At 31.7% G+C, this 21,519-nt stretch overlaps 1 protein-coding gene across 6 annotated transcripts in view; it reads right to left on the reverse strand.

Moving 5' to 3' along the window:
* Positions 1-21,519, reverse strand: part of LOC132703995 (phosphatase and actin regulator 3-like) — a 92,174-nt gene that overhangs the window by 41,385 nt on the left and 29,270 nt on the right. For all 6 annotated transcript variants that reach the window (XM_060673587.1, XM_060673588.1, XM_060673589.1 and 3 more), the window contains 2 exons: positions 4,044-4,205; positions 3,222-3,323 (listed from right to left, as the gene is read on the reverse strand). In XM_060673587.1, the coding sequence (XP_060529570.1) occupies positions 3,222-3,323; positions 4,044-4,205 (264 nt within the window). The remainder of the gene's footprint in view (positions 1-3,221; positions 3,324-4,043; positions 4,206-21,519) is intronic.

A 21,519-nucleotide genomic window follows, 5' to 3' on the forward strand; every position in this document is an offset into this window, starting at 1 on the left:
ATTATATATATATATATATATATATATATATATATATAATATATATATATATATATATATATATATATATATATATATATATATATATATATATATATATATATATATATATATATATATATATATATATATATATATATATATATATATATATATATATATATATATATATATATATATATATATATATATATATATATATATATATATATATACATATATATATATTTCTGTATGTACCAAAAAACCCTCTGCAACACTGCCACTGAATATAAGAATATATATAATAGGAAGGCATCGTCTCAGATGCAAGAATGTATAGTAGTATCCAAATATAATACTTGTGTTGGTTACTGCAATTACAGCGGTTTATAAGCTACTCAAGCATTGCTGGCGAATTTTTTACATAGCAATAAATAGAAAAAGTAAAAAATATAACCTAAAAAATCCAATAACAGAAAAAAAAAAGTCAAATACTATCTCCATCATGGTCCCAGGGAATTTTGTGAAGAATTACGAGGGAATTCCTAGGCAATCCAAGCAGTTCCAACCACTTCAAAAGGAATTATAAGAAACTTTAAAGAGAATTACTCGGTACACTTTTCTCTCTTCGATTTACTTCTCGCAATAAATATTCGTTTAAATTTAAACGGTGAAAATTTAAATCTAGTAAAATACAAGTTATTAAATTATTCCTTCATTTTCAATTATGAAACATCACGATAGTTTTGTTTGAGATATTCTTTCTTTTTTGTTAATTTCTATTTAAAGAACTATTAACACATTATATTATCTAAATTATAATATATAAAGCTATCAAGAGTAAGCGAAAACGAAATTAAGCATCGACGGAGAGTGACACTTCCTAATTTATAACTAATTCATTGACTGCTACTTTTGGTTAGTTCCCCTGACAAAGTAGCAAATACAAAACCCATGAAAGCCGCATTTATAAATCTGAATCCATTAAAACAAATAATATGAAATCTAAATGGAAAACGACATTCGGCTCCACGATTATCATAAAATTTTAATGAAGTGCACTTATTCTCGACAAATTTAATGCCGCATTTCGTCTCTATGGCATAAATTGTGTTGGTCGCCTCGTCAAATTTTATCGAGTGTTTTATCTAATTTTCCTAACACTACATTAATTACGTCATTTAACTATTAATATCAAATGTAACGTAAACGTTAGTGCCACCGTAATTCATGTTTGCCAAAGTTCCGCACACATCAGTGAACAAATTTGATTTGGTTAATATATACGCTAATTGTTCGTTACTGGATTTTAGATTATGGATATTTTCCTAATCGATTCAACTGTGCACATTAAAATTCGAAACAGTTTTCTGCACAAAATTCTAAAAATGCGTTTTATAGTGATCATTTTTAATTAAGTTGGTTAAGTGGTGTTGAAATGTGTACACCGAATTAGAAATTACAATTATAAAGACTTACGTTTGTATTAATCACCTTTTTAAACATAAAACATGCTCCCTTAAATAAAGCAATTGCAGAAAATTTAAACTATTTATTTATAAAAAAATGTCATCAGAGGGGTAATCCTGAGATTTTACAACCAATAACACTAATCCCCTAATAAGAGACCAGTGCCAGTGATTTTATTCAATTTTTGTTGTCGTCTTTGAAGAAAATTTTTGCATTATCATCAAGCTTATAAAATCGCCTTCTTCCAAATATTGTATTGCATTATAATATTCTATGAAATAGCCGTCAAAAAAATAAAATGCTGAATTATATGCAAACAATTCTCTTGTACCTGTAATTGAAGACAGTTTTATAAAAAGAAATGTTGAGTCAAAATATATATATGTATTTAGCTACAATGATGAATGTAGAGATAGATAGATAATGAACTGATAGTATGAAACTGAATGTCTTTTGGAGAATTTGTTTTATGCGATAGCCCATGTTGTTTTCGTCCTAGGTTTCGTACTAAATTCTTTTTTAATGTAATCCCACTTTCGGAATGAACTTTAAGAGATATGTTTAGTTTCTCTGATGTTTATGCTGTATATCCTTCCTTTGCTGAACGCAGCAACAATATTTGCTGGTAACTGTGAATTGCGGCAAAATATTTAACGCCTTCTCGAATTCTTCAAACCGGTCACCTGTCATGACATTGGTCACGTGCCCGACATAAAAATATATTTTCAATAGATTAGTGGTTAATAAATATAATAAAAATAACTTATTTGAAGCGAACATTCTTGCTGGCACTGTATAAGTAGTTTTTTATTCCAGTTTTTGTGAAATAACAAATCCACAATCATTTTTCAAAACAAATCAACCCATAATTTTTAAAACGCGTAACGCAAGGTTTAAAAAAGGCATTTTAAACTCAACCTTCGAACAAAGACGAAAAATCGGTTTAAAAAAAGTTCCCAGAGTACTTAAATTACAGAAAATTAACCAACTACAGAGATAAAGTGGCGTATAAGAAGAAATATTTAAAATACTTTTAAAAAACGTGGCAGGCATCTTAAATGAATAAATCATCCTTCAAGCGCCTGTAACACAAACCAAACTCCCGTCTACTAAATTTGATGAATGCAGACTCTTAAGCAGATTGCACCAATTCCCAAGGGTGATTTCAGATGCTGCAGGCCATCGTCTTTCAAGTGCGACGACCACCCGCATTTAATTTATTTACGTAGAGCAAAACACGGAGTCAAGTTTATCGAGGAATGTGAACGAGCTGCTTAAAATCTCGATCCCGTGAAATTGATTTTGATTCAGAAACTTGTCAACATTGTTAAAGGAAAAAGCAATTTTGCCCTTTGCGCCATCTAGCAAAAAGACTTTAGCGGCAACAAAACGTATTTAACAAAGGCGGGGATATTGAAAAGATATAGGGACATTGAGTTACGTCGCCCGCGGAGAGATGGCGCCAGTTGCCGATCAATACTCACATTTCCAGAAACTTTTAGACAAAACGGCCTGATAACACGCGATCAAACTGTGAGTTTTAACAAATCATGAGGCAATACTATGCATAACCGAGTCATTTACAAACAACAACTTGCCGGTTTATACTGAAATACAGGCAACCAAATAAAAAAACAGAAATGTTGTATTAGAAAGTTCGTAATTTTAAAATGTGCATAATTATTTTTAATTATTTTAATTTAATAAATTTAATTAATTGAATGGTTTATGCATTGAACCCGTCAAATGACATTAACAAAAATACTAACCTGGCTCGGATTTCGGTGGTGACAAAGGGCTTTCGGGCAAAAGTATTCCTTTTAAAACGAGTTCGTCTCTATTGGCTCGGACTGATATTTTTCTTTCTAATGCTGAAAAAGAAAACATTGAAAAATGTAAATCCATATTATCTAGGTTAGTAAACAGTTAAGTAAGGAACTAAAAATCGAAACTTCAGCGAAATTGTAAAAAAATATGCCCGGAATATTTAATCATTAAATTTCAATTTGACATAAACGCTTCTGAAATAAATCAATTCTAGAAAGTGTTTGAAACGCTTCCGCTCGATGATGTTTCTGGAAAACTGCGAAAAAATTTAATATTTCCCAGATTTAATATTGCCGTTTGTTTTGACCTTGCTCCATTATTTATTAATAGCGAGTAGAATTTTACGTGACTGAAAACCGTAAACAATATACTCACGATTTATTTTACGTCTTAATTCTATCCATGTGTTTTGGTTAGTTTTTTGAAATTATTATTATAATCTATAGAACTGCCCTATAAGAACGGCACTTCCTTGATACTTTAGCAAAAATCATAAATGATTTTCGTGAAAATATTACTTCTATGTCGACTAGGGCGTTTAAACGGTTTATTTTGGAGCGTGGTCTTTAGATTTGGTTAATGTAATTTTTTGTTCAACACTTAATAGTGTAACAATTATCGGTGTCAATATATCTACAAAACTGCTGCATGGGTAGATGAAAATTTACTAAATTAATGGTAGCACTATAGATCAACATGACTTTATAGATCAACATGACTTTTAAAATAACAATTCGCCTATTGCATAAAACATATCGACTTACTTCTAGATACGGCTTCTAATTTATCCGATTTTCGTTTTCGTTTCCACTTCCAAGGCCGAAATAATTTTCCTATCGAGAATTTGCTCTTGCGTTCGCCAGGTGGCGTTCTGGTCCCGCTGCCTAAACTGTTCGTTCGAAACGCCGATCCATTCTGTTTTTTGGCTGAAACAAAAGAATTAATTTATACCCTATACATACAACACATCATAAAAGCTGACATGAATATTCCCGTTTCTCCAGTGGAAGAGCCGATATTTTTGACTTGGTACTTATTTGCACAACCGCCTAAGTATGTTTATATTTTCAAATAAGAAAAATATAAAAAAAAATATTTCATGCTTGTTCAAGTTTTAAGTACATATTTATAACAAGAAATAAATATATCTTCAAAAAGACGGATAATATTAGATAAAATGCTGTTCTGTTGCTGATGGATCTGAACCTCTCAAGAGCACCTAACTTCAAAACGTAATTAATTATCTATTAACTAAACCAAAAAGAACTGAATATAGCTTGAATAATATAATAAATCCCTTTAAATAAAAAACTAATGTGAATTTTATATTACTACTAAAATAAAAAAACATAATTTCAGATGAAATGCCATTCCGTATTAACTTAGCCGTTAGCGTAAGTGTGGGGAAACGATTTTTAAAGAAAAAGTGGTATGTAACTGCTTAAATAATGCGAAATATCAATCAAATAACTTAGTAATAGATTTTTAGACAAGTTAGCTATACAGTATCGAACAAAATTGGAGAGATTGCTTAAATTTTTTTTTGTACTAACCTTATGAAATAAATGGAATTCTGGATTTATTAACAACTTGGAAACATGTTTTTGTTTATCAATATTTTTTGGGCTTAACATGGTTTAACTGGTTTATTTCCTGTTCGCTAATTATGTGAAGATAAAGTTTTTCAGTACAGCCTAATTTTGATCTATAAAGCTGGAATACCACAAAAAACAAAAGAACAATTTAGGGTGACAAAACAAATTGTTTAAAAAATTATACAAAATTTTTGGCGCGGACGGGTTATAAACTTGAAGCAAGGGGCTACGAAGCAAGAAGATCGCAGCATTAAAAGAATTAGTCAAAGCGGTCCACAGTTATAAGTCAGATTTTAGCAGAATTGGGCCCAGAAAATGTGCCGAACTTCCTGGAAGAAGACCAGCAAAAAAAAATACATTCCTGTAAGACGACCTCAAACACGTTTCTGGTACTGCAAAGCACGGTGGTAACAAGTTATGGTTTAGGATTGCATTTCTGCATATGGAATGGGCCTATTTATAAAATTAATACAAAAATGGATGGATTTTTATATCATTCACTATGCTGCGATGTACTGAATGGGAAATACCTTTAAAGTTTATATTCCAGCACGATAACGGCCACACTGCAAAAATAATTAAACGATGGTTTGCCATAGACAATATTAGTTTTAAAATGGCTAGCATATTCACCGGATTTAAAAGGTTCAATTAGGCCATGTTATTAAAAATACTTCCAACTCTTAAATCAATAATATCCAGAAATTTGTAAAGAAACTTTTTCCTAAATAAGAAAATCTACAGCCCACGCATACAAAACTAATTACAAAAAAATTGTAGCAATAGTACAAGTATCATCTTACTATACAGCATAACAGATTTTTATTTATTTATTTTCAAAAATAGCAAAAATATTATATTAAAGAATAATAAACGAGAAATATAGAATTTGATAACTTAAGTATCTACTCTGCTTCAATGCGTCAAATCCCTCTACATCTTCATCTATATGTTTATCTGATTTTGATGATGATATCCCGGAATATATATATATATATATATATATATATATATATATATATATATATATATATATATATATATATATATATATATATATATATATATATATATATATATATATATATATTCTCACGTATTGATTCACGGATGGAAAAATGTGATGACACTATATTCCGGGATATCATCCGTTCGCTCGTTGAACTCCGACTGGAATCCTGCATCCGACTGGAATCCTGCAAATCTTGCATCCGACTGGAATCCTGCAGACGTTTCGCCAAAATCTCACTTGGCATCTTCAATGCTCGCGCTCCGAAAACACTTCGAACACTGAGTGTTCGAAGTGTTTTCGGAGCGCGAGCATTGAAGATGCCAAGTGAGATTTTGGCGAAACGTCTGCAGGATTCCAGTCGGATGCAAGATTTGCAGGATTCCAGTCGGATGCAGGATTCCAGTCGGAGTTCAACGAGCGAACGGATGATATCCCGGAATATAGTGTCATCATATATATATATATATATATATATATATATATATATATATATATATATATATATATATATATATATATATATATATATATATATATATATATATATATATATATATATATATATATATATATATATATAAATACCGCACGCACCGCCGATAACCTCCCAGTGTTCGAAGTGTTTTCGGAGCGCGAGCATTGAAGATGCCAAGTGAGATTTTGGCGAAACGTCTGCAGGATTCCAGTCGGATGCAAGATTTGCAGGATTCCAGTCGGATGCAGGATTCCAGTCGGAGTTCAACGAGCGAACGGATGATATCCCGGAATATAGTGTCATCACATTTTTCCATCCGTGAATCAATACGTGAGAATATATATATATATATATATATATATATATATATATATATATATATATATATATATATATATATATATATATATATATATATATATATATATATATATATATATATATATATATATATATATATATATATATATATATATATATATATATATATATATATATATATATATATATATATATATGTCCTTTTTACGGCAGTTTCTCATAATATCAATAGCCGTATAAATACATTGGAATCACATTTGATAAAGCCACGGTGTTTTCGAAACAATTGTCATGTCATAATATATAATTTCGTGAAAATCTGAAATTTTAGTTCTTATTTATTTTGATAAATGGATTTTCGTCAAGTAAAAGACACTTCAGTTCAATATTATTTTTTAAAAGAATATTCAGTAAAAGTTGTTGATAGCTCATACCAATATTTATTTCGAATATGATTTATAATATAACACCATGTGCAGTAATAAAAAATAAAAAGTCGCTCCAATTTTGTCGGACACTGTATGTATTGTGTATGTATGTATTTATTTAAGCTTCTAAGACTGAAAAACGCTGATCTAGACGATAAACATGCTGACCGATTTGCTGCCGTCAATGGTGGGCTATAATAATAAACGGCTTCGCTGGCTGAGTGGGCTTTTAGAAGCGTCTACGGTACATGGTTGCCGGGCAACGCCACTGCCAATTAAGTATGCTCGGGGGATCCCCTTGTCAGCTCCCCGTCCACTCAATCTAGTCACCCCAGCGTTGAATTTCCGTATCGGATATTTTAATAGTTAATAACGTGCTCGGCTAAAAATATCCAACGGTAGCTACAAATATAAACTGGCTAGACGCCGAAGCCTTTTTTTTCCGGTCCGGTCTCCGAATTTAACGGACACGATCCGATCGGAACGAAAAAGACAAACGCCAATACATACAAGACATACATTTGGGCTCATAACTGTCCTATAAAATACAATTAATTAAAATTAAGTTATTAATTTTTTATTGTAATACGATACATTGTTAAAAAATAGCTTCACTAATTACCACACTCACTTTAAGTGAAGTTTAAGTTATTTAAGATGTTTTTTGTAATAGAATTTTGGCCGTTTCATTTAAAAACAAAATGGGTCATGGCAATAAAAACTAAACCGGAGGATTAACGAGGAACGTGTCAGCAAGTTCCTTAATAATTGAATAATCAACGAAATTCTTAAGTAATGAGTCACGTACTTGCGAATTGCTAATTAAAACTGTCTATTTTAACTGGTTTAAAGTTGTAAGTGGCAAAAAGCTACGTGGGACAAGACCTTTACGTGATCTTCCTTCACAACTCGGCTCAAAGCTTTGAAATCTCGAATGAAACGCAATTTACTAGATAAATTGCTTTAGATTTAGGGCTTTCGGCGATTCTCCTTTCCTTTCTTATTTTCAACACTACGCTTAAAGTGAGAAATGTTACATAAGAGATGAAATTTCTAGTTTCGATTTAATTATAAGGTATAATAAAAGTAAATATTTAAAATTAAACTGTTCGACGTAATTCAAATCGGAACGGCTTGACGACCGGTGGAAACGGGTTAACTTGACCGAATACATATGTGCTCAACGGGTGCTGACATTTGAAATTAAGGATAATAATTTATCACTAGCACGGTAGCTCGATGCCAATAATAAACGTTCCATTTATACTAACGACGTTCCGTTTTCAAATACCTTATTTATTAAATGTTCACTTAACTCCGTTGCCTCGTATTATGTACAAACACAAGTAAGCAGAAAGTTTTTTTTTTCAAATTTATTACAATGACATCTCCTTTTAAATTTGATTTTAGTGTTAAAGTATTATTGACCTGAATGAAAACTTATCCTGACAATATGACAAAGCACATGAGATATTTAAAAAATATATATTTTTTGTTTATCTAACCTTTTTAATTCGCTCAATGGTGAATATCATAAAACAAATTATTACTGAAGCGCATTACATAAATAGTTCCTTAAATTATGTACATGCATTCCACATCATCCTGGAGACAATCGTACTTTAGTTTCGAGTATTTATCTGGTTTCACTTGTTTGACTTTTTGACTGACTGACTTTTTTGTTCAAAATTAATTTATCTAAAGAATTAATTTAGTCTCAGATCTGCAACCGCTAAACAACCAAAACTTAATATGAAAAGTTTGGCAATGAATTGTGGATGTTTAGTGAAGCGAATATCTCGAAAAGCACAAACAAACATAGCGAAAGAGAATTACAAGAATTATCTTGGCAAGGACCGATACGAAAATGCGAGCAAAACTTTTCTGTGTTCTGGAACTTAATAAATGCGGCAAATATATTTTAAAAACAAAATAAACATATATAAAATTGCACGAGAGAGTTGTTCGAAAAAATAACAAACTAGCACCAACATGTGGCAAGGACGAATTCTTCTGTGTGGACTAATGTTTTTTTAAGCTGATGAATTTATGTACTTTGGGATGGATTTTTTAAAATGTCAGGGCCAATTATCCAGGAAACTAAATATGTTATAATGAAATAAGTGTTATTGTTACCCACAAATTACCACAAATTTCATCGAAACAAGCGATAAATCATAAATATCTTTATTACACTTACTACATTATTCGGCATTGTGAGAATTACAAATTAGAAAAAAATTTGTAATGCTAGCTTACTTATTTAATTAATTTTAAAAAAGCCACAATGCTTATTCGCATTCCAAGAAAAAATAATAATGAATAAATAAATAAATAATATAATAATAAAATAAAATAATAATAAATATTATTTTGAATTTAAAAATTTTAAGTATAACATATTATGAAAACGCATAGCTAAATAGGAAATCCTTTTCAACGTCAAACGATGAAGAGAATCAGCAACTGAGGTTACTGTAATAAAAACAGTTATACCATATACCAGGTGTTGCTTCTGACAGAAAGAGAATTATCGATCTATAATATGTGTACGCACCGTGTAGAATAGTGTAAAAAAGTGCAATTCCCTACAACTGGTATGCAATTTAAGAATATGCTAAGGTATATAATAAAAGAAAATAACGTCATCAAAGAAGAAGCATTAATGTAACATTACATTACATTCAATTTTATTATCCAAATCTGTATATTTATGGGAAGTTTTAAACATCATCCGTCCACGGTAAACTGACGATTCATCATCCAAAGAAAAAGAAAAAAACGGTTAATATAAATATACTGGGTATTAATTTATTAATTGCAGAAAAAGAAACATTTACTTTAAAATATATTAAATACTTTTTGCCCCATTTAGTTCAAATTGATAAATTAATAAAATGATGGAGGGCTAATCTCCATTTAACTAGATGAAAATGGTGTCCAGTGCCGTCCCGGGAGGTATTTTACCGAATACTACTGTGAAAGAGATGTATGCCGCTAAGTTGTTTACAATTTTTGTTATTTACTTTGAGCAAGACACTAAAAGTACACCTTGGTTGACTCTTGAGTTGTTTGCTTATGTTGCCCAGTTTTAGAAGAAAAAAAATAAAAATTAATAAAATTGTCAAAACGTATTTTTATGAAAATTTATTTTTTGGACCCTTTGCAACACAATAAACTTGTTTTTAAAAAATTTACAGGAAATAGAATGATAAAAATGACCACCAGACCTGTGCGTACGAGCCGTTTTTTTTTATCAAAGCATTTCCGGACTTATGCTTATATAAACTATTTTTTCTCTTTCTTTCCAGCCTGCACATGACTCATGGTATTTCTGATGTAGTTAAGACAATAGTTATTTATGCTAACAAAAATGAATTGCAGTTCTTTATTGTAATGTCGTATTAATTACTTCATTAATTAATAATTCAGTTCCTGAAAAACTTACTTAAAGGCAAATCGCATCAAGTTATTTCTAATCTTTCAATTTATTTTCAAGTTAACCCTACAACTTTAAATTATTCCAATATATTGTCCGGATTGTCTCAGATCCGTGTCAGAATCTCCCTTAACAAAAGTCAAATTATCAACTGAAAGTTAAAAGAAAAAGTAGCATATTCTATATCCTCCATTTTAAAGGTTGACTGTTTGAAAGTGTGACCATCATTATTATTAAACTTTGAACCAAGCGCACCTATATACCTACGTTCTCTGCGGGCATTTAAAAATTGCAAAAGTTTTCCAGCAAGTTCGTAATAATGAGTTTAATGGCGCGCTTATAAAACGATAATGGTCTTAAAATATTTAGTTCTTGAGTAATAATAACACGCAGTCAGTTCGTCGACCTTTTCAGAACGTTTTATTTATGCAATAAACATAAATGAAATGTCTGCGCGTTCCCTTCCATCCTTTATTCATGCAATATTGAGCTGCACTTTATATAGCGGTTCGTCCATTTTCTGTTTGTGATGGTCAACAATTTAGGGAGGGCGATATATGTAAATCGTCCTTATTATGCAGAAAGAGAGAGAACTACGATCCATCTCATTGAAATGAATACTGAAATTAAACTAAATATCATCAAAAGCAACTGCGAATTGTTTTACAATATTCATCTACAAGTAGTTGATAGGACACTACAATTTAATTTTATTTGCATTGTAATGAGTCTCTGCCTAAAGCGCATCTGGTTTTACAATTTTGAAAAAGTATAAGTAAAATAATTAATAATAAACATCAATCATAAATATCAGCAATAAAAAACTCTCTCTTTTACTAAACACTAGGACATGTTTTTTTAATTACTAGTGGTTGTTTTGAATTTGTATAAGATGCTTCATTGCTTTTGGAATATTAATATCAAATTTTGTATGCCCTCGGATTTCCCGGTTTTATTTGATAACGAATTAAAGCAATAATTACATATTTTCATTTTTCCGGGCTACTGAAGGATGAAAAAAATGGTGGTTAATTTTTGGGAGATTCGTGACGCTTTGAAATGACTTTCTGCATTTAGAAAATAATATTAGCTTTTCCACCAAAGACAAAAAGAAAAGAGAATGGAAAAAACTAAGAAAAAAATCATTTTAAAATAAATTCGCAGGCATCATGAAGTATTACAATAAGAGATTTTTGTCTTATTAATTCGATAATTATCTCCCGCACCTACATCTAATTATAGGTTTCAGTTTTGCTTAGGTCATGAAGGTACGGCACGAGCTGTGGCGCTTTACCCAAGATCCAATAAGGACACAATCAACCCAGACGTCAAGGTCGAATACCACCGCGGTTTTCCATTCGATGACTGGTTAGCAAATCCGGTTTTAAACCGATTTTTGGATAATAAAACATTTTTTAAGTACATTCGGGAAAAATAGTAACAGCTAAATATAAGACTGAGGCGGTAAAGTTAAAGAGAATGTCAAACTGAAATAACTGTTTCAGTTAAAGTATTATCTGGTTAGGATTCGATTGAAAATAGTGAACATTATTATTAAATAAAAACTTAACAGCCGCAATTTCCACATGAACAAAAATTATAAATTTTATGTGGTCTAATAAGTTTGATTTTCGTATTAATATACAGTAAAATGTGGCCTATGAACAAAAATGGTGACCACATTAAAAATTGTTTTTTTATAAACACAGTCCAGTCCATTTCTTAATTATTAGTTGGGTATGTGCACAGGCGCAGAAAGCACAAACCACAAAAACCAAATCTTAAAATTCTGTTTTATCTAGATTTTTTTTCCGTAAAATCTAATAAAGAAGTTGCAAAGGTGCGTCGGAGGTTAATTGATATCTTCTAAATTGCCCTCTTCATACATCACATTTGGATTCTTTCACTAACTTATCACATATTTAGTTTTTTCGATAGTTGCCATTTGTCAACAAATATGTGAAATGAAAAGCCTTGTGACATGTTGTGCGCGATTTTTTTTCTTGGTGGAGAATTGTGATTTTGGAGAGAAATGTTACTTTTGACGTTAGTACAAATTGCCACAGCTATACAGAATGTCCCAACTATGCGGGAGAAATATACGTATCTCATTTCTTTGTATCACACTACTCTTATTTTTGTTGTTATTAAGGAGGTATTCCGTTTTTTAAAAAATAAAATATAATTTAAATATCAATTACTCTTCTGGTCAGTTATTAACCAGTTTGTCGTTACATATTCCTGCGTATATCAGAAAAATGACATCATCGCTTCTTCCCTGAAAATTGTTTATTTCTTTCACAGACAGTTATGACGAAATTTTAAGATGGGCTTTTAATTTTGGGGCGTGTGTGCCTACGAATTCGAACGAACATCGTATCCGGAACATCACCTTCTACCTTTAGAAAATTCTCCTTTGAATGATAATATTTCAAATGCCTACCGCAATGCCACGCGTTCTAGGGCCACGTCACAAATTCCTTTCTTGTCTTGCCTGTATCTTCAAACAGGTTTTGAATAACACGGAGCGACCTCCACGCCATGTCGACCAACAAGCCAGTAGAACTTGCCCCTCATAATAATTCCAACGTTGCCAATCCGACAATTTTTCACCGTTAGTTCGTTCGGTTACCAAATTTGGTTTTCCCCGGAAGTGGGATAGCAAACTTTTTTGAAGAGTAAATTTGATATTTAAAGCGAGGAACTATATATGAGCTAGGAACTCTAGCGGCTCATCACTTTGTCACTCAGTACTGATATTATTTAATAATGACCTAACAATCAACCAAAAAATATATAATTAAGAAATATTGTTCAAACCGTATATACGCTATCAGCATACTGCAAGAATCGCCATTTTAATTAGCCGCGCGCTAGAGAATACAAATGGCAACACCGCCGGAGAGCAAAATCCGTCCTTTTAAAAAGTAAAAGTCCTTCTAACGGTGAATGAAATTATTATGCATTACTTAAGCATTTGTTTTATTTATTCCGTAATAAATTGCTCCGATTCTGCTTGATTTAGTGCGTATATACGTTTATGATCCACTGTTAGCTATTTACAGCATTCCGTATAATGATAACGGGATAAAAATACCAAAATTGCTATGTCGTCATTTACGTACAAAGACCAGCAAAAAAAAGAACGGAAGTACAATGCGGATAAAACATAACAAAGGTCTAAAACAATATATATTAAATATATTTATATAATAATAACAAATTGTGTAGGGTCAATTATTCAAGAGAGGAAAACTATAGAATTAATCACAAATTCTCATTGTTTTTTGAAAAAATGTTATACAGGCTGAGGATTTTCAATGGAACGCATATAGAGGTTTTGGCAAAGCCCTTTGTATAATACAAAAATTATGATAAAACAAACTGTTTAGTTTCGCTTTTTGGAATTAGTCTGAATGGCTTGATATAATAATAATATTAATAGAAATAATAATAATAATATTAACAATTATAATAACAATAAATAAATATATAAATACACTCAATATTCCCATTGGCCATTTTTCTAGCCATTTTTGTAAATAATTTCCCGCGACCCACCTCTACCCGGTATTAGAGACCCCATTTTAAATTCTTATTGTTGGGGTAACTTGACCATCTATTCTGTTGAAGAACTCCATCCCCAATGGGCATTGTGTTCAACGAATTACACAAAATTGGCAAAAAGACAAATTTTTTAAATGGACCGCCCTGTATAATATGTTATATACATTTATGAAAACTTGACAATAGACAGTTGGGCGAAGAAATGAGCATTTTTCGGCCGCGGAATCCACAAACTATAAGGGACATGGGAATTCAATATAAATTTTCAAGCTTCACAATTTATGTCGAAACGAAATTCGGTGAAATATCTCAAAATTTTTAGGATTACTGTTAATGTTTTTTGAGAAAACCTTTCACTAGAGGAATATTATAATTCTGGCTCTTAGCTCTATGGAATATCACTTTTCAGAGGAGGTAACAGAAAAGTTTTGAAGAGGTAACACAGATGTTTGGCGATCGTTGGTTTAGAAGACTGGAACCCAGGAATTGGCCGGCGAGATCGCCTGATCTCACACCGCTAAATCTCTACCTGTGGCGTATTTTGAAACATAATTCCAGAAGGTAGTAACCCAAGACCTACGGCAGATCAGGAAAGCCACATTATTCTGTTTGCTATAGAATATTAAAATTTTTGGAGAACAATGGTGGTTATTTCCAAGATGTATTATAAATTACGATAGTTTTCAACTAAATCTGGTGTTGTAATTTGGACGCAATGTCCATAAATAATAAATAAAGTTACCAAAAGAACCTATTTTTATGTTTTGCTTGTCAATACGATGATTATTGTCAATATGTAAAAATATCGAAATATTATATGTACATCAATTAAAAGCGATTTTAATCATGTATGAGAATAATGGATATTACTTAACCAACAGCTTGTACGTCGGAGAATGCAATATTCTACAGGAAAATAGTGCCCAGAATGTTAGAAAATTCCGAATTTCAGCTTCCTAATTGGTGTTAAGTACCGCAGCAATAATTTAAATTCTGGTCGAAAAATATAGAAATTAATTAATATATCGAAAAACGGGAGAGAAATATTACAAACTGGCCACCAATTTCGAAAAATTGAACAATATTCAGGGTGTCCTATTTAACAAATAAAAGTTGACACTACGAAAAAAAGGTTAAATCGATATAATTAAAAACCCACGAGACCAAATTCTCAACAAAAACAATGAAGAGAAACCCGAACAAGCAAGTGTATTAATTAAACAACTATTTAGTGGAATAGTCGGATACGTTGATACTATTTTCTGTTATAGAAGATCTCGGGGTTTACAAATTCGATCAAATTATTTCACTTGATCCCTCTGTATGTCACTTTTTTATGTAGTTGTCCCACTAGCTTCTCGAAAATACCAACTATAATAAAGATTATTTGTTTGAATTTTAACTTGCAGAACATTCATAATATTCTTGCGTAAAAAGAAATGAAGAAAACGAGGCTCCGCATAACGGTTCAAGAAGTGAGAAAAAATGTTTTTTATACGTCTATAGGCAAATATTTCTTGGGAAGTAGGCCATAAAACAAGACTGAGGAATAAACAAGTGCATGTTTTTGTTATCCGCCGCGAGTTTACAAAAATCGAAAAAGAAAATTTCAATAAAATCGGAAAAATCAGTTCGCCCGAATTGATGTAACGGCAAAGATAAAACAACGCAGCTACAATGCGATAACGGCGATAACATTATTATGCGAGTAAACAAAAGTTCATCACACGAAACAAACAATAACCGGGAACGTGGTTGCTCCCACACATACGCACACATCGCCATGCATAAACATCCACCCAGAAATTGGTGAGGAAATAAATTGAATTGCTTGAGAATGAGTAACTTTATAATGTTAATTAACTAAATTACAACTACGGATTTTTTGTAACGATTATGTTATTATAGATAACGTACTGGCAAGCATTTGCATTCCGATTGCGTAATAAATTAAAAACAATAATTTTTGTTTCGCAACCGCCTGGCACGGATTGTTATTGTTTTATTATCGAATTATTGGGGGAACGAGATCGAAAATAAAACAACCGTCGTCTCCAAACGTTCACGAAAACAGACTCGTACATAGAAGACGTTTAATGTACCGGAAATGTTGGCACTATAAGATACAGCAGATTAATTTCCGGTGTTTTTTAAGATATACTCGGGGTCAAGAAAGGTCGATATCTCATGTGACGGGAGATAAAACATTCCCGAACATCCACAACATTTCTGGCTGATGATTTCTGAAAGCTGAAATATATAACTTGCTTCCTGTCGAGATTCATTAGCATGGGTCCCAATTTTCTGTACCAAGTTCAAATTATATTGGTGCAAGTGTTTTGAGTGTATAGATCATTTCCCGAGCCTTTATGCTTAAATTGCCGATTTAAAAATCCAAAAATTGAAAACTAATTCTGCAAAAATTTAACGCTGACACACATCATAAAGTAATAAACTAAATAGCAACAGATAGTTAATTGGTTCAAAATTAAGGCCTGGCTTTCAGATTACATTTTAATTCCGTCATATTTTGGTTGATCATTATCTGCAATGTAAAGTATTAAACGTCTACAAGTTTTACAAGTTTACATAACCTTTTAATAATAACCAAAATTATTCTTCTATTGATTCACATTGAACAACATTTTAGAGGTAATCGTCTATCGGGAAACATATCTGTGAATTAAGCCCCTAGCGCAGTTTCTTTTCGAACGCTTCTAATTTTTAACTTATTTATCCACTATAAGCTAATATCAATATCAATCACAGAATATTAAACCCGGCATATTATTATTATATGTATCCATAAACGAAAATGTAATCGACCTTCGTGCAAGTCAGGAAATAGCTTTTTTCTTAAATACCGCAACAGGAAAAATTTATCACGATCCAAATGCGCTGAAATACATGAAATAAAATTTACATCGAAAATCGCGAACGTGTTGATTCATGAGAGTCGCGTAGAATATAGGCATTTGCCCGTAACGAATCCAAGCAAAAAACCCATTCGAAGCAATAAATAACGTAACCTTAATTTTAAATGCAGCCTTTAAAATATATACCGTACATTTTTTTTCAAGGAAAAGATCTCGACATAAGCCGCTGCCCACCCATTCCAAGGTGCGCCCCCGTCTCCATTGTTTCGCGATGATTTTTTACATCACATTATGGGACTTTACTTTTTGATTTAGAAACAATTTCGTCGAATTATACATGAACAATGTAAATAAATGGCTACCATCAATTAATATTCCGTTAAAAAAGTCGATACGCGCCATTAAGAAAAAATAAAGTCTAAGAATATTTGGGACATCTTCCTGTAGAGTTGTCCAAACGATATACCGTTTCTACAACCTTTTATGGTGGAAGAGACCATTCGTTTCAGTACGTGTACCACAAGCCAGGATCGTATTTAGGATGTTAGCCGGCAAGAACTGTGCCGTGCGGACTGCTGTATTTTAAGAGTAGGAAAATTCATTTTGTGTGATTTTTTAAATCTTCCTAAAACAGTCCATACTTGAAGTAGCTCGATTTTAAGTTGAATTTGCCAATTACATAGATGGATCTCCTATATTAAAAACACCAAACAGTGTTGGCGTCATGGACCACGCCAGTACCATACTGCACAAGAAGTAAAAATTCCGAATTCATCATCGACTAAGAAGTCATTCAAATTTTTTGTTTGAAAATGACGTATTTTGAAAATTCCAACACAAAGATGCAGTTATTGGAAGTTATCCACCATATCACCATATCACTGCAATTTTAATCCGATAGAACTGAAATGGGGTCAGCTGAAACCCAGTTTAAGAGGAAACAACACCTCGTCGAAATTTAATTCTGGAGCAATAGAATTAATTAGATGTGAAGTAGAAAAAATATCCGCTTCTAATTTGAAAAAATGTGTGACGAGTCCAGTGACGATAGTGATTATTTTGATGAAGAATAACTTTTTTTTCTAAAAATTCTAACATTGCTTTATAGCTAAATTTACTTCTTCATTTCAATCTATAATAAACATTTTAAATAATGGATTTTTCACTGAATTTCACCGATGAAACTCTACACATTGTGGAATTGCGAATCTATTTATTGAGGGTTATAAACAGAAACCCAAACGAGGTACGGCTTCGGTTAGACCGTCATAAAAATGTACTAAAGTTAAATACCGGATTATGTCGTAAAACGGTATATCTTTTGGAGAACTCTACCAGAAATGTTTGCACAAAGGCGAACTACAAAACGTAATTTTTAACGTCACTGAACTGTTGATTCGGTCGATACACATTACGAGAAATGTCTATGGGACCAAATTACAAAAAAATCAACTGTCAAAACATTAGTGTACATACAGGCTTTCGCCATATTACCGCAAGGCTTGATTTTAGACGTTTGACGTGTTGTTTTGCAAAAATATACCCAAAAACTAACGGTCATAGAAAAAGTATAGTATGCAACACGCAATACAATAAAATATACTATTTACAAATCTTCTGGATTCTTCCTGCGACGGTTTTTGCTTAGCCGAAATTGCTGGAGCTGGTACTTTAGTTTCAATACTACAAGTACACGGCCAATGCATTGTTGTCAAGCAAGTGATTTGAATTTTTCCTGAAACATGGCTCGTTCGTATTTATGAGAGACTTTTGGCATCTCCTATATGGTTCAACAGGATTTTCAGTGAATTGAAAATCCCGTTTATACTTGGTAACTGCCGAGAAAGATGTCACGAGCGTTACCCACATAACTATATAGGACCCCTATAAGGTATATTTATAGATTCGTACATTCAAAACCGAGGTTAAAACTATACTTAATATACTTTCATTCTAAGCGCCGATTAGTACACGCCTTTGCACAATTACTAGCCGGTACTACAACACAGTTTATATATAGTAACAGTTAACGCCATCAAATCGAGTGCCACAATCGTTTCGGCAAATAAACAGTGCCGTCATCAGCAACATTAGATAGCCGCCTGATGAAATAATAATATATGCGCGTTTTGCATTGCACAAATAATTTTCTCATGGTTGATTTCAGTCAGCGTTGCTTGGCATAATAATAGTGGGAATCGGTTTTTTGCGCTCATACCGGCGCTGAAAATTTGAATGTGTCAACATTTATAAAACGCGATTACAAAACAGATTTGTTTGGTAAAAGTGGCATTCCGGAGCGCCATTGTTTCTATATCGCCTGGGCGTCTAACTAAATGAGAACTCATATATAAAGGTCTTGGTTTGATGTGAAATTTCGTAAATAACGAAAGGCGGCTACAAAGTTTTTATCTCACACCAATTCTTGGCGTATAAACAAGTATTTGTTTATTAAATGTAAAAGCAAAATTATTCATAAAATGGTTTAACTCATTTGTCGAAATTGCCTTCCAAGTCTGCTTTCCATTAACAATAAGGCTGCGAAGGCTACCATTGCAGTAGAGTTACCTATATGTAAATATGTACTCCATGATCTTTTTATATTGACGTCTTCAAAAACAAATACCACTGAAAATCAGTTTAGAATAATCATCTGCATTCTAGTTTTCCATTTAAAAAAGTACATCATAGGATGGACGTAAGTAGTCACGAATTATCAGTGCGCGAATTCCATGACGATGTTGCAAAATAAGGTCTTAAATATTCAACAATTGTAGATGGAGCCTGGTACATTGGCAAAATGTTGGAGCTGGAACAGCGTAAACTATTGTTCAACAAAAATGTACCATAAGCTTTATTTTCTAATCAGGTACAGCCACACCTAAATTCGAACTAGATCTAGAATTGAATAATCAGTTTACAAAAGCATCAAAGACGTATAATAAACTTTCTAACTAACCAAAACTATGCGTAGCTATAGCCTCGCTAAAGTTATAAAAAAATTATTATTTTACAATTTGCATTTCAATCTGTATTATTGATTCGCTCAATATATTTCTCTTTTAGAAACGTTAATACAATGAGAGAAAATAAACGTGCTTATACAAAGAAAAACGAAATTTAATGACATCAAAAATAATAGATGAAGATATAAACAACTTGGGGACAAAAAACAACATGCGAGATGTATTATTTCGTTAATGTTCAAATAGCATACCAAGTGTGATATACTTAGTGTAAAAATAAGTATTTTTAAAAATCAGTTGATATACATTTTAAATAAAGCATTAAAATTAATTTTAAAAAATTGTAAAAAAAATTGTAGGTCAGTTTTTTCTGAGGTTCCTTCATACACAAAAACGACACTAAAAATATTAGATAACAGAAAATACAATAAATATTTTGGGAAATTTGGGGACATATCGGGAAATATTTGAGTAATACGATCGATGAATATATTTATATTAATATTTCAAATATATTTCCCTGTACGACAATATTTATAATAAATTTTTGAGGTCGTTTCCTCCTAGGGTATAATCCTATTAGTTAACCATGCGAAAACTTAACTTAAGACTTACTGTGATGGATTCCAAAAATAGTATTTTAGGTGTTGATATTTTATACCGTTATGATTAAATTTGAGGTATTTAAGTAATAGTCCGGGAGCTCTGGACCTTTTTTCAAAATGATAAGCAACAAGCTAATTCTTTGGAAATCGTTTCATTTCATCAAGACGCCCAGCTTTTTCCTCTAGGAAAATTCTTGTAGCAGGTAGCTAACTATATACGCAGGTATAAAATCATGTCAATTTAGTTACCATACCAAAATGATCAGCAACAGTTTAGTTTTTAGTTAAATCTATAGATATTGAAATATATAATTTGAAATTAAATCTGGCCCACCCCCTCAAAGTTGTATCTATTATTTATTTATAAAAAGTGATGAGCAACATGCTAAATTTTTTACCGTAGCTTGCTAATAATTTTTATTAACAAATGATCACATTTTCCTACAAATAAACTGGTAGAATTTTTCAGTCCTACACTTTCGCAACTGTAGGACACCAAAGTTAAATGAAACTTTATGACATTTTCTATCTAAATCAGTTAATGTCCTACATAAAAATAGGTAGATTTCGCTAGTCCGACAAAAAATAGGTCGCAAGTTCGACTCTTGAACATTATTCCTGCTTAACCTCTGAATTACGGTCTAACCTATAAATTTAGTTGAGCGTTTAACTTTTTTTTTGTTCCTAAAATATTCCTACAGCCATTATCTATGATGCTGTTTTTTACAAATGAGTTTAATTAATTTGTTTCATTATTATTTATAATGTAATTAATCAACTTTTTTTTTTCATATTTTTTGTCACGCCGGATTTTTTTTTACTTGTTTTTAACTCATATCAGTATCATGACAGTATTTGATCGATAAACTTTTGAAAAAGTAAGTAGGTGATTATATGGGTGAAGTGAAAGAGGAGAGGGTAAATAAATCAAAATTTTATTTTGTTGACTTTAATCG

This window comes from Cylas formicarius, unplaced genomic scaffold (genome assembly GCF_029955315.1).
Source record: "Cylas formicarius isolate icCylForm1 unplaced genomic scaffold, icCylForm1.1 PGA_scaffold_6__28_contigs__length_40554024, whole genome shotgun sequence".
In the NCBI taxonomy this organism is placed as follows: Eukaryota; Metazoa; Arthropoda; class Insecta; order Coleoptera; family Brentidae; genus Cylas; species Cylas formicarius.